The 14,370-nt window shown below is 42.4% G+C and overlaps 1 protein-coding gene across 1 annotated transcript in view; it reads right to left on the bottom strand.

Moving 5' to 3' along the window:
* Window positions 1–14,370, bottom strand: part of dnah7 (dynein, axonemal, heavy chain 7) — a 614,695-nt gene that overhangs the window by 110,166 nt on the left and 490,159 nt on the right. Inside the window, exons 52-54 of the mRNA XM_078551851.1 lie at window positions 13,105–13,299; window positions 4,451–4,543; window positions 3,314–3,490 (exon numbers count right to left, since the gene is read on the bottom strand). Of these exons, the coding sequence (XP_078407977.1) occupies window positions 3,314–3,490; window positions 4,451–4,543; window positions 13,105–13,299 (465 nt within the window). The remainder of the gene's footprint in view (window positions 1–3,313; window positions 3,491–4,450; window positions 4,544–13,104; window positions 13,300–14,370) is intronic.

Raw genomic sequence — 14,370 nt, 5'->3', positions numbered from 1 at the left:
GATACTTCTTTCTTGACCCAAACTTCCAGAACCTGGAGAAGGATCTTGACCCATTTTGGCCTGAGTCTCCAACAAAGACTCATTTTGACCTTGACCTTCAATTGAATTTTCCACTTCATCAGATATGCCTGTCTGACTCTGACTCAGATCTGAACTGGTTTCAGGCACAGCTTGTGTTGGTACTCAACCCTACAAGCTATCCGATTCATCAGGCTCATTTGATTCTTTCCAACTTCCTTCTTCATGAACCTGTGCAGCATTCACTAGGCCCAAAAAAGATCTGGGGCAGAATTCTCCTTTTGGCGAGTAGGGGTGGGGCCCGCTCTCCGACGCGTAAAATGACGTGCGGTGACATCAGGCAGGCGTCCCGACGTCACCGCGCGTCATTTAGATTTTCAGTTTGGCAGGCGCGCAGCCGACAGAGCGCACTCCCAGCTCAGGGAATCCCCCCACCCTACCTGCACAGGGAGCGCATAGCGCCTTAATTGGCCCGCCCACGTAAAATGGCGGCACGCCCCCGACCGGGGATGCCAATTGGGAACCCTCACACTCCGGCACAACATCCCTCGATGGGGCAAAATGCTGCCCCTGAGCTCAGAGATATTATGAGGATATGGCACATTTCTTATTGCTTGAACCTTACTCTTGGTAGAATGTAACCGATCTTTGTCTAACCTGTGACCCAAATACTCTACAGAGTTTCAAAACATTTCACTTCTGTGTGCCTTCAGGGGAAGGGGGTGGCATAGTGGTATTGTCACTGGAGCAGTATTCCAGAGAGCCGGGGTAATGCTCTGGGGACCTGGGTTTGAATCCCACCACGGCAAATGGTGGAATTTGAATTCAATACAAATCTGGATTTAAAAGTTTGATGATGACCATGAAACCATTGCTAATTGAACCCATCTGGTTCACTAATGTCCTTTGGGGAAGGAAATCTGCCGTTCTTACCTGGTCTGGCCTACATGTGACTCCAGACCCACAGCAATGTGGTTGACTCTAAAATGCCCTCTGAACAAAGGCAATTAGGGATGGTCAATAAATGCTGGCCTAGCCAGCTATGCCCATGAATAAAAAAAAGAAAAAATAGACCAAGACTGAAAAGACTTGAGACTGAGGACATTATCTCTAAAGTAGAATTGCATAATTGGGCTACTCCCATAGTGGTAGTACCAAAGTCAGATGGTAGTGTAAGAATTTGTGAGGATTATAAGGTAACTGTAAATCAGGTACTGAAATGTAATCCACCTGATACTTTGCCAAATGTGGAGGATCTGTTCACAATGTTGTCAGGAAACCAGGATTTTTTCAGTTAGATCTGACAAAAAAACCAATCTGCAACTTGAGTTAGATGATGAGTCTAAGTCATATTTGACTATTAATGCGCACATGAGGCAGGATTTTACATTCGTTGGGCAGCCAATTGGGCGTAAAATCACACGTGATGACGTTGGGCGAGCGTCCTGAAGTCATCGTGCGCACTCACAATTAAGAGGCCTATTAAGACCCTTAAGCAATTAATTAATTTATATTTTTCACTGCCCGTTTAACCATTCAGTTGGCAGGCAGGCGAATAGGCCAGGCAGCCTTTGCATTTTTAATGAAACCTCATCCACGTGCGGGATGAGGTTTCCAGCTGTAAATAAAAACCCATGAGATATTTTTCGCCATCATTTTAAACATGTCCCACTTCATGTGACTGAGTCACATATGGGGACATGTTTATATCATATTTAAAAATTTTATTTTTGTTTCTCCAATTCTTCAGCTCCGAGGAGCTCTGTGCCCTCAGGGAACTTTCAGCACGTGCTCCCCCGCACATGCACAGACTTCCATGCTCATCCTCCTCCTGCCCCCACCCAATCAGCGCTGAGCGTTTCAGTGCACCTTTTACGCTGGCTGGCCAATTAATGGCCAGCCAGCGTGAATTCGTGGTCGGGGGCCAATCGGGGCAGCGAATCTTTTCCTGGCCGCTCCCAGGCCCGCCCACTGCGCATACCCGACAAACGGAAAGTCCTGCCCATGGGTCTTTTTCAGTTTCATAGTCTGCCGTTTGTTGTTTCTTCAGCCCTCAGAATTTTCCAAGGGGTGATCCACCAAATTTTTGCAAGGAATTCAGGGAATAGTGCACTTTTTGGGGTGACAGGTTTATTTCAGCTCCAAACAGCTCCAAACATGAAGGCTGGCTGAAAAAGGGCCCAACATTTGGAAAAGCGTGGGAATGGTGGCGGTGGACGGGTGGGTGGGTGCCGAAATTGACAGCCCACCCACCATATTTAAATGGATAATTAAGGGTCAATTGACCCTTATTGACACTGATAATACTCTGCCCATGCCATAAAACATTTGGCGTGGGCAGCAGGGCAAGAGTGGGAAGCCCAGTTTTTTAAAGTTAAATGTTTAAAGGGCGGGAGGTTGCTTTTCAGGGGCTGCCCTTTGTTGATAGTGGGGCTGCCCCCCCTTAGGTCCAACCCCTCCTTCCTTCCTACCCGCTTCCTCCCCTAAACCCTTCCTCTACCCCCACCTCACCACTCTCCCTAACCTACCCAAATCCTCCCGGACCAAACCTTGGACCTACCTGCTCTGGGATCATGGGCCTTGAACTTCTTTTCCTTTTGCAGCCTTCCTGGTGCTGCCAGGACTGATGGAGCTGCCAGTCAATCTGATAAGCTGGCAGCTCCAGAGGGCATGACATCTGCCCCAATAAGGGATGGAATTCCCACTCGGCCCTCATTAGTCCACCCCGCAGCACTTTATGGCTGCCGGGCAGGTCGGAATGAAACATGTTGGTTCCACACCAATTTTGTTTCTGGGTAGAGAGGGGTGGTGACATTTGCACCCCCTCCCAACCCCACCCCCAAACTCTCAACCTGTAGTATTCAGCCCACAGTTTCAACAGAGGTCACTGAATAGCAATCAGAAGCTGGAACCCTGAAAATGTTTTTTTATTTTAAACCTAAGGCACTAAAGCTAAATAATACATCTCTACCATCATCCCAGATGATTTAACCTAAATCAGCATAGAATAGGTAGTAAGCCAGGACTTTCTGGTCCCTGTGGCTCACCTGCTCACTGACTTAACAAGCTAAGCTATCAGGATCAAAACAATACTCAAATACAATTAACACAGGTACCAAAAATATACTTTCCTTTAATACTTTCATGTTTTATTTAAATGGTTCTATGTTATTTTATTGTTTTGTTATTATTTTTAGCAAATAGCTTTGGACAATTTTATCATATTGAGAAACTTACAAATTTAAATCAGTAGTTCTAACTGATTCAGCAAAATAGTTAGTACATTTAGACATACCTGATCTTCAGCAAACTTGAGGAGGGCGGCCATTGGGTCAGCACCAGGTGACAGGATAAATATAAGAGGTGCAATGCAGTTACTGTCAGTAAAAGCACTGCCCAGATCAAATGGAGGAGGCTCAATGAATTGTCGGCCAAGCTTAACAGTCACATATTCCTGAGTCATTGGAATAAACTGAAGAAGAAAAGTTGACTTTTTAACATATGATCTGGCAGCTTCATAAAAAATGTTACTACTGATCAATCATACCGTAAATCATGCTCAGACTGGAGTGTCAGCTTTAATAACTGATCCAGCGTTTTCTTACTGACAAATTTTAAATAGCAATATTTATATATTCACAAATAGAGTATTTTTAAACATTGAACAAATCTGTACTCGGTTAAATTTTAACAGAAGCATTTTTGCCAAATGGGAGTCATAGCATCAGGCATCTCTGTTTGTAGGATCTTACGCCTAAAGCCAGGATATAAGAATTAGGAGATGGATGTTGGGAAGGGCAGTGGGGGAGGCGGGGAGGGGGAGGTTTGGTGCATTCCCAAAATGTTTCACATTAAATATATGATTTGGTGTTTTTAAAGCATTGGAAGTACAACTTGGTCCCTTGGATTTCTGTTTTTGAGGGACTACTTGTGAATCATTCCATTCTAATCAATTGGAAAAGTGAATCTGCAGTTAGTATCCAATAACATAGAATGCCTTTATGTGCCATAAGTAACAATAATTGTATTGGCTGCAGTAATTCCTAAAGTACTCCCACAGGTCCCCATGGGCAACCTCGCCATATGGACAAAATCAACTTATGCCAAAGCTGCCTTCTCAAAAGCATCCCATAATCAGTAAACGTTTATCTATTGATACCATCTCATCAATAAAATGAGTTCAAAGATCCAGCTTTGAAAAAATGTGAAATGGCTTTGCTTTACCCTAAAAATATTTGCTGATATCTCTCGTCTATTGTATGTAAATTCAATTCTTCAGTGACTTTAATTCTCATTTTTTATCTTTTCTAGGTCATTTCACATCTAATGGTTTCTGTTGATAGGTTGTAGATATTGTCCCGTAGGTCTGGGACAACTTTTTTTAATGAGCTATTAAACCATGTACTTAAGTGATACACATTGACTTTTAAACCTTGTCAGGCCTCAGGCAGCGAATTACAAGCATCCTCTGGAAACTTCTGAGCATATCTCCCCACCGACCAGGAAATACCTCACGATGTGGCTCCTGAAAAACAGCATGGAAATTTGAAAAGCCATTAAAAGATATACACAAGCAGACACACACGTGAAAAAGGGTAGTGCTGGTAATGCTTTGTATTGAGAACTGTAAAAGTTCAGATTTTCACCACAATATATTTGTAACCATTGATTTTAATAAAATAAATTGATTTTAATGCCCTTGAGTCAAACCCCTATTTTCTCCCATCTCAGCTGTTCCCCAGTATGGTTTTTCTACTCAGACACTGCTTCTTCCCAATCAAACCTGCTGTACATCGTCAACTCTTCTGTCCCTGTAAATTACTGGCTCCATCTTCAACCTCCCTTTTCTCTTCAAAGTCCTTGAATATGTTGTTACTTTCCAAATCCACACCCATCGCTCCCAACATTCCTGTTTGGATTACGCCAAACAAATCATTGTCGCTGTGAATGTAATGCATTAAATTGCCTTGCTCTTGAGGTTTACAGTTGATTATATTATTCATCCCCAATGCCTCTCCTCCATATCCAGCTTATTAAGATAACCCTCATTTGTTTCACTCAGATCTTTTTGATCGTAGCAAAGTATTTCCAGCATTGGTTTCCTCCTCTTCTTCCTTCTCCTCCTGAAGTGACCTCTGGATCCTAGAGGTAGTGGCTGGGCTCTCATAACTGTGAGGTTATGGAGGACACAGCAGACAGCCACAAACATGGAGACCCTTGCATTCCATTGTACATTGGTGGAGTGGTATCGCACGTTGAGTGACTACGGGCACAGGCACATGACTCATCTCCATACGCCACACCAGATGACTCATGTTCCAGGGAACATGCAGAAAGTAGCTAGCGGGGCCTGCTGTGCTGCATATCTGTAGGTAGGCCTGCGTAGCAGCACTCGAAAACAGAAGCAGCACCATGTGAATGAATTTTGCTCTCTGCATACCTCAGTGAGGAATCTTCAATTGATTGATTGAAGAGATGAGTGTATATTGTCTCTTGAAGAGGTCTAGAGACTTGCATGGTTGAACAATCATTAATAACACATAACTACATACATATTTGCAGGATACAGTTCTGACCAGGTGCTATCTTCATGCCGTCTTCTACCAGACTCACCACTATACTCTGCTACTCCCATGTGATTCTCTATATCATAATGTGGATGGTACTGCTTCCCCAGTTCCACATTAACTCTTACACTCCTGAATACCCTAATACTATACCTCACCCAAATCTTTATCCAAATGTATTTACAATAATGTTTACATGCTACCCAAGTCTCTGACTTTACAAATTTAGATGGTCTGGAGGCTTTACGGCTCTTCCAGATCTCGTTCTTTTCAAATTTGGAGGAGTGGTGGTTTCAACTACTTTGGGCTGACTTTATTGGACTAGAGATTAAGTTGTAGTACTTGGTGTTGCAATTATTTGGGTTTCTACAGCTGGTTCACTCAAATATATGATAGGAGGATCATCATAAGGAATGAGGAGAAGACTTCTACTGCTCCGTCTGATTGTGCTTTCTGGGGTATGTATCAAGTAAGACCGTCGTTGATCTTCATCCCTCAGGACAATGATGCCTTCTCTGTCAAGGTCCCTGATCCAAACTTTGTCACCTCTGTTTAGCCTGTGCAGGTTTCTAATAAAGTACCTCCTATTGTAAGTGGAAGCTTATCACTGTTTATAGGACTGTTCTAGGTCCTGAACCTCCTGATAATCCCCGACTGCCAACCCTGGGATTAATTTCTCCGGTAGCATGGGAACTTGAATGCGGAGTTTTCTGCCCATCAACAACTCTGATGGGGCTAATCCATATTGCAGTGGAATGGATCAATATGTCAAAAGCACCGTTGGAACATCGTCATTTTTCTTAAAGAGGGTTTTAATAGTGCAGATAACCCTTTCTGCCTCACCGTTAGATTGTGGATATGTTGGGAGCTAGTGAGGTGTTGAAATTCATAACTCCTGGCAAAATAAGTAAAGTATTCATTAGCAAATTGTGGGCCGTTGCCAGGCACCATGTGTTCCTGAATGGCATGGATCTCAAAGATTTCTTTCAAATGACCTAATGATTGACTCTGTGATCATTTTGTGTAAATGCTTCACTTCAATCCAACAAGAGAAATAATCAGTAATGAGGAAGAAGGACTTGGCATTGTATATGAATAGATCCACTCCCAAATATTTCCATGGTCTGGTGGGAAACTGGGGATAAGGAGCTCTCTCTGGACTGGTTTGTGCAGCACGGACGCCTGGCAATTTAAAATCATCTCTTCAATTGCTCTTGATATCCCCAGCCACCAAAATGCAGATCTGGCTCGTGCTCTGCACTTTGTGATGCCCAAGTAGCCTTGGTGGATTTGTTGTAGAGTTTCCAGTCAGAGTGAGACAGGAATGGTCAACCTCTCATCATACACTAGCAGATCATCAATCACAATGGAGGGTTTCTGCTGTTTGAAGTAAATTTTCAGAACATTGCCACCTGGATGCTGCAGTGGCCAACCTTGTAGGCAGTGCTGACGGATGCAGAGTCGTTCTTTATCTTGCATCTGCTCCTGGCGCACTTGTTGAAGCTTTTTGGAGTTTGCTGGCAGTTGTGTTGTCATGAACGGGGAATATGACTCAAACTCATCGACCAGATTGACATTGTGTGTCGCAAGATGGTCGACTGTGGCCCTGGACAGCGTGTCCGCAGTAAATTGATGCTTCCCCTGGACGTACAGTGTCTCGTATACAAAGCGCATGAAGGAACCTCCCTCTGAATTCTGGGGGGCATACTGGTGAGTTCTTTCTTATCCAATAGAGAGACCGGTGGTTTGTGATCTGACTCGATTATCACTTTCAGTCCAATAATATAGTCAGAGAACTTCTCACAAGCCCACATTACTGCAAGGGCCTCTTTTCAATAACTGCATATCACATCTCTGTGTCTGACAGCCCCCTAGATGCGTAATATTCTCGCTGGCAGCATCCATCTAGCTGCTTTTGGACAGAGCTGTCCCTAGTTTTGTGGATCTGCTGCAATTGTAGTTAGTAGGGATGGGTCATAGTGAGCCAGGATATCTGGTAAGAGCACTATGTCTTTGATCTGACAGAAGCTTATGGCAAATGACTCCTTTCAGGTCTTCTAGGATGGCCGACATTGTGCACTGAAAAATCTCGGGTGCGAACATAATGCCGAAAGGCAAACGCTTGAAATAGAATCTGCTAAGTGGGGTGATAAACCTTGTTAGCAACTTATATTTCTCGTCTAACGGAACCTGCTAGAAGCTGCTGTTGGCATCAAGTTTAGAGAACACTGTGCTCTTGCAGAGTTTGGTCAAGCTGTCAGCCACCAAGGACATTGAGTGGATTTCCCTCACCACTGCCTTGTTGAGTTTCATCAGGTTGACACGAATGCAAATGGACCTGTTTGGCTTCAGAGCCAGGACCATCCTGGAACACCATTCTGTTGGCTAAGTGACAGGGAAAATGACCCTCATCTTGGTCATCTCATCAAGTTGCTGTTGTACTTGCTTCATAAACTGGCATTGTATTTTCTGTGGTGCAAACAAGGACATGGGTTTGGCATTGTTTCTCAGTGTTATGTTGTATGCAATCCTCAGTCATCCCAATGCGGTGAAAAATTTTTGAAAATCCTTTTTAAAATTGTAACCAGATCCTTGTTAGTTAATATTGTTGATCTTTTGGATGAGGTTGAGGGCAACACAGGCTTTCCTGTTCAAGAGAGAAATTTCTTGCCTGTGGAGCAATACGTCTAGCGTATTGGTTTGTTTTTATATTGGAGCATTGCTTACAACATACCTTTGACCTGGAGCTTGATGGTCCATATAACTGTGTTGTAGGTGGCATCAAACATTGTTTCACTAGCCATGGTTCCTTGTCCAACAGGACTGTGACACTGGATCCTGTGCCTAATTTGAAATTTGTGAGGCAACCATTTACCAATATGTCAGCATTCTAAAATGTGAATCTTAATTTCTGCCAAGAAGAATTGTTGGACTTCTTCTCGGTGTGGCTCATCTATCTCATGGACTCATTTGGGATCCTACACATGTCCCGAGGTTTTGGACTTATGCATCTTTCCAAAGTGTCCCAGGCAGTCATAATCAAAGCACTGCACAATGATGGCTGGATACTGCTCGTGCCTGTGAGTTCTTTTGGGACCACAGTATTGACATGGTCTGCCACCATCTTGTGTTTTGCTTGGGTATTGCTTTCCAAGCTCTGGAATATCCTTACTCTTTTGTTGCTTTATGAGCTGGACTGTTGAGGTTGCTCTGTATCATGGCTCAACTTCAGCATGCAAATGGATCAGTTTTGCTGGCGGACTTTCAATTAGCTGACAATTTGGATGGCTTTTTCCAAAGTCAGATCTTCTTTAGATAGGAGTACATCCGAAAGGGTGTCATCAGCCACTCCCACTACTATTCGATTTCTTATGAGCTTCAGGTCACCATAGTCACAGCCTTCAGCCAATCCGTATAACTCATTTATGAAAGAGTTCTCCAGGCTTTTGGACTATCTTGCTAAATTTTGCTCACTCCAAAATTTTATTGCTCCTTAGGTTAAAGTCAGTGTCTAAGGACTTCATGACCTCTTCGAAGTTATCAGAAGAGCCATTTATTTCTTGTCTGGCCTTTATGCCATCGGCTATTGGACCTACTGAAAATAATAGTATATTCACTTGTTCAGCCTCTTGTTTCGTATTAAAGCCTGATGCTATCAAATATCCTAAAAGTCTTTGTTTCTATAATGTCCAATTTTGTACCGGATCTGGCCCTTCCGTCTGCCTCAATTGTTCTGCAGTGTTGATGTACCACCCGTGGCTGTTTTCAGCACAGGGGAGTGCAGCTCTTTTTTTTTAATGGCGCCTCAGTAATTTTTTTTTTCTTCTCCCTGTGCTTTTCAAGATTTGGCGTGTCCTGGTCACATTTTAAACTTCAGGGTTTCTGCAGAACATCTTTTGAACAAATTGTTTTGGTCAGTTAGTTGCTTTCCTGAGCTTGAAGAGTCAAACTGAAGCTGATTTTTTGCTCTGTCTTCTCTTTAGATACTTTTTTGGTTCATGTGTGTTCGCCATGTGTTATGGTGCCGACTCTGGATCAGGCCTGTAGCATTCTTTAAGCCAAGCACATTAAAGCAATTGATCTGCCAATGCTGCCTGATTATTGTGCCAAATTTAAAAGCTTATTTCAGCCCTTTTATTTGGAGTTTGCTCACCCTTTTGCGATCTGGCTAGGTCCTTTGACTCTACTTTCCATTGGGTCTTGCAACAGACCTCAATGTGCTCTCGTGGAGTCATTTTATACTGCACAGTGGATCTTTCTTCTGCCCTTCAGCCTCCACACCTGTAATGGAGCTCCTTATGTGATCTCCAGCTGTGCATTTGAGGTCTTCAAGTTAAGCGCACTTCTCTCAAGTCAGACTGCAGTTTCTGCACTTCTTTATTCTTACGGAATTTGGGGTCCTTCACCTGCTGCCACCATGTTGTAAGGTTGCATGTTTTCTCATGCACAGGTCTAGAGGCTTGTTTGGTTAAACAATAACTGTTTATTAATAATATATACACACACATACAGGATAGTGCTGAATGGGTGCTATCTTCATGAAAACTTCTACCAGGCTCACTACTATACTCTACTACTTCCATATAACTCTCTACATTATAATGTGGGCAGTTCTGTTTTCCCCATTCCACATTAATTCTTATAGTCCTGAACATCCTAATACTATAATGAACTGTTGCTCGTGCGGCTCACCCATACCACAAATTCCCTGTAAGGGGTGCTGTGTAGAAAAAGGTTTATAAATGCCATAAATTGCAACTCAAAAACCTGCAAATAGTCATTAGGCAGTTGTAAATAAAATGAACAGTAAGTACCACTCCTTCACTGCTGACTGCAACATTTGGGCCATTAAATTAGTGTAACGGGGCTAAGGCCTCACACTCTATATTTTTATAATATATTTTACAAATAGAATCCTCCTAGCTAATTCCTAATTTTTTTTTAAAAATTGGACAGTGACTTTAAAAAGGCTGAAGTATGCCTGTAACCCTGAACCAAAGGAACTTTCTGGCAGTATCAGAGAAGCTGACACTTTGTTATCTCTGAAGGGACACTAATGACCCTGTTGGCTGCAGAGACCAAATTCAAAGGGAATTATACAAAGACCATCTAGATGTTCTAGTACATGAGTCACAAAAAGTTAGTATACAGGTACAGCAAGTAATTAAGAAAGCTAATGGAACACTCTCCTTTATTATGAGAGGGATTGAACATAAAAGTAAGGATGTTATGCTTCAGTTATATAGGGCATTGGTGACCCTGCACCTCGAATACTCTGTGCAGTTTTGGTCTCTTTATTTAAGGAAGGATGTAAATGCATTGGAGGAGGTTTACTAGATTGATACCTGGAATTAGTGGGTTGTCTTATGAGGAAAGGTTGGACAGGCTGGGCTTGTTTCCACTGGAGTTTAGAAGAGTGAAGGGTGATTTGATTGAAGTATACAAGATCCTGAACAGCCTTGACAAGGTGGACGTCAAAAGGATGTTTCCTCTTGTGGGTAAGTCCAGAACTAGGGTGCACTGTTTTAAAATTAGGGGTCACCCTTTTAGGGCGGAGATGAGGAGAATTTTTTTCTCTCAGAGGGTTGTGCAACTTTGGAACTCTCTGCCTCAGAAGGCGGTGGAGGTGGGGTAATTGAATATTTTTAAGGCAGAGGTAAGTAGATTCTTGTTAGGCAAGGGAATAAAAGGTTATTGGGGGTAGATGGGAATGTGGAAATCGAAACACAAGAAGATCAGCTATGATCTGATTGAATGGCAGAGCAGGCTCGAGGAGCTGAATAGTCTACTCCTGTTCCTATTTCTTATGTTCTTATTTCATTAACCTCCTTTCAAATTCTTAATGGTTGGAACATTAATAATCTCAGGAACCCAGGCAAAGTAATATACACCCTTATTCAAAGCCAAAGTGGAGAGGTGGGAGTCATGTGACATGACCCCCTAGCTAGAGGAACCTGTACTATTACCTTGTGGAGCTGCAAAGCTCAGTCTGCCATCTTTCCATCTACCAAGCAGCAGCACAGAACAAGGGCTTTGTCCAGATTTGAATGCCTGGCCCCATTTACACTGTTTCTATTGGATCTTTTGAAGTTCTATAGCATCACCTACAAGACTAAGTCATCTCTGCATGCTTATCTCATCGTGGAAGTTATCTCTATTGGAAATGTGAATTGTCCAGCATCAGTTTTCAACCTGCCCACCTCTGTAAAGGAATACACCCTTGAACTTTTGATTCTGGACTCTGATCTCACATGAAATAGTAATTCTTTACTCTGTGGTCTTTGCCTTGTAAACCTTTCTTTCGCCATCTCCCTCTTTTATTGTATAAGTGAAAAAAAGGCTATGTTGCGATCCTCCTCTCATGTTTGAGTGTGTGTAAATAAACTGACGTTCTGAGTTTACCCTATCTTGAGTTTGCTGTGGGGTTTTTAATAGAAATTGGATCACACCAAAACTGAGGGGTTGGGATATACGCCACTGCTTATAAAGGGGGAAATCAAAATCAAAGCACCTTTCTGTTTATGGGTGGGTGGTGAGAGGAGAGGCGAGGGCTGTTTAAATTAAACTCCCCTCCTGTCTGTAACATTAGCGATAGCTTTACTGGAAATTTTGATTGAACAATATCAAACCAGGCTACTTTACGCTTTCCAGAACCAAACTCAAACTTTGCAATTTAGTCAGCTACCATGCAGTGGTAGGGCATCTGGGCAAACTGGGATTGTATTCCAGATTGAAAGATATGTCTGAAATTTAGGTCAGATTCAGACAAATATTGCCTAAACTGCTGAGAGCATTCAGCATTTTCTATTATTGAGATTCAGTTACTTAGTTTTAACATTATAGTGTCCATATCAAACTCAGGTTCCTTAGATTAAAAAACCACCCTTCCAGGAATATGGATAAGAAACTGTCAGCAAAAGCTAAACACTAGAGATGCTGGAAATCTGAAATAAAACAGAAATTGCTGGAAACAGTCAGCTAAGAAACTGTTGAATTGCCCTCAATAATTTCACCAATATGAAAGCTTGGCTATACATCTGATGGACAAAGTAGACATGAAGCAAGGCTGCAAACCCCTCTCCTACAAGATCAAGCCATAAGTTTATGGCTGGGATTTTCTGGCTCTGGCGCGGTAGGGAAAATCCCGCCCTATGAAAAGTAGAAAGCAACATTTTAGACACAAAAGGAAAAACATCTACCTATGTTGCATCTATTTGAACCAGTTCAAGCGCAATGTGACTTAGGTCCAACTGGATCAATATGGCAGGCACTCATCCCTAATACTAATAGACTACAAAAATAACTATATCTGATTCCTTTAATAATTATATGATTTATATGCTGTGGCAGTCAGTAATCATATACATAAAATATTACTTGTCAAGCTAAATATTAAACTTAATATTGTATAGCCTGAATGTTTTACAGTTTTTCACAAAACAACTGATAAAGAGCCTTGAAAGCGGACATATTACTACTGAAAAATTTCATATTTTTCCCGCCACCATTCCCAACCTACCAAACTGTCATACACAGTCTGCCAACCATTTAACATAATCGCAAACTCCCTCCGGATACCCTTGAATGCTGGAATTTCATCAAGACGGCAGAATTCATCCCAAGACTTTTTAGGAAGCCAGCTGCATGGCTTCTCGTAAGGGTTATCTAAGCCAATTCCACCAGTCAGCAAAAATGTCCACTCCTCATCATTAATCTGAAGATAAAACCAGTATTAATAGACAGAATGTATATGCAATCTAATTAATAAACCATAAATAAGCACAACACAAGGGAAAATATTGCTTCAGTTTGAACTTTTAGCAAAATTTCAACAATGTGACTAGAAGTAAGTTTGCATTTCTTTTACTTAGCAATGCTAGATATTCATTTGTGTTAGTAAACTAATAAACATTACTTGAGTAAAATGTTAACAATATAATGTTACGACAAAACAATTGTTCGCTGGAAGATGCAGCATTTTGTTTTCTTTTTGTACTGGCCTTAGTTGAACTAAAATGTAAATCAGGGGTTGTTATCACACTCAGCACCCCAGGACCCATTTGGGCATAGTGTGCGCCTTAAGGTTGGCGGGCAGGCCGGGAGCCCTGGCAGGCTTCTAAAAAAGCATGAAACCTCATCCACCAGCGGGATGAGGTTTCAGGAGTTATTTAAAAATCTCACAATATTTCAAAATAAAAGTTATGGACATGTCCCAACTCACGCGACGTCACATGACGGGACATGGCAGCGAAATTTTTTTCTCATCTTTATTTGAAGTTTCAAATCTGAGCTACTTTGCCTCAGGAAGATGAGTGCTCTTTCGCGCGCATGCCCCCCACCCCCACCCCCGCCCGCACAGGGAGCGCATCCTGGCGGACGTCACGCTGGGAAGGCCCGCCTACATAAAATGGCGGCAGAAGCCGCCCACTCGCACCCACTCTCACACATCCTCCCCAATGGGGGGAAAATGTTACCCTTAATAAGCCTGACATACTGTGTGCTCCCTAACTTTTGTAACCTACAGTGGAGTATGCTTGGTGTCTTAGGCCTGTTGTGTTTGTAATTGTTTTTCTATATACCTGCCATTTTCATAGCAATTCCCCACTAATATGGTAAATTTCCTTTAATTGAGGTCATGTCATATCTATTTTTTAACAAGAAGACATTGTGGCCTTTAGGCGATTGGACAAGTGGTACACACCCCTTTGCAGTATAATAACAGATTGCGGGTGAATGTCAACTGCTGCCGCCTGAAACAAGTGAAAGCCTAATTACCTATCCAAGT

This window comes from Cetorhinus maximus, chromosome 11 (assembly GCF_964194155.1).
Source record: "Cetorhinus maximus chromosome 11, sCetMax3.hap1.1, whole genome shotgun sequence".
Lineage (NCBI taxonomy): Eukaryota > Metazoa > Chordata > Chondrichthyes > Lamniformes > Cetorhinidae > Cetorhinus > Cetorhinus maximus.
This window is presented reverse-complemented; position numbering and strand designations above follow the sequence as displayed.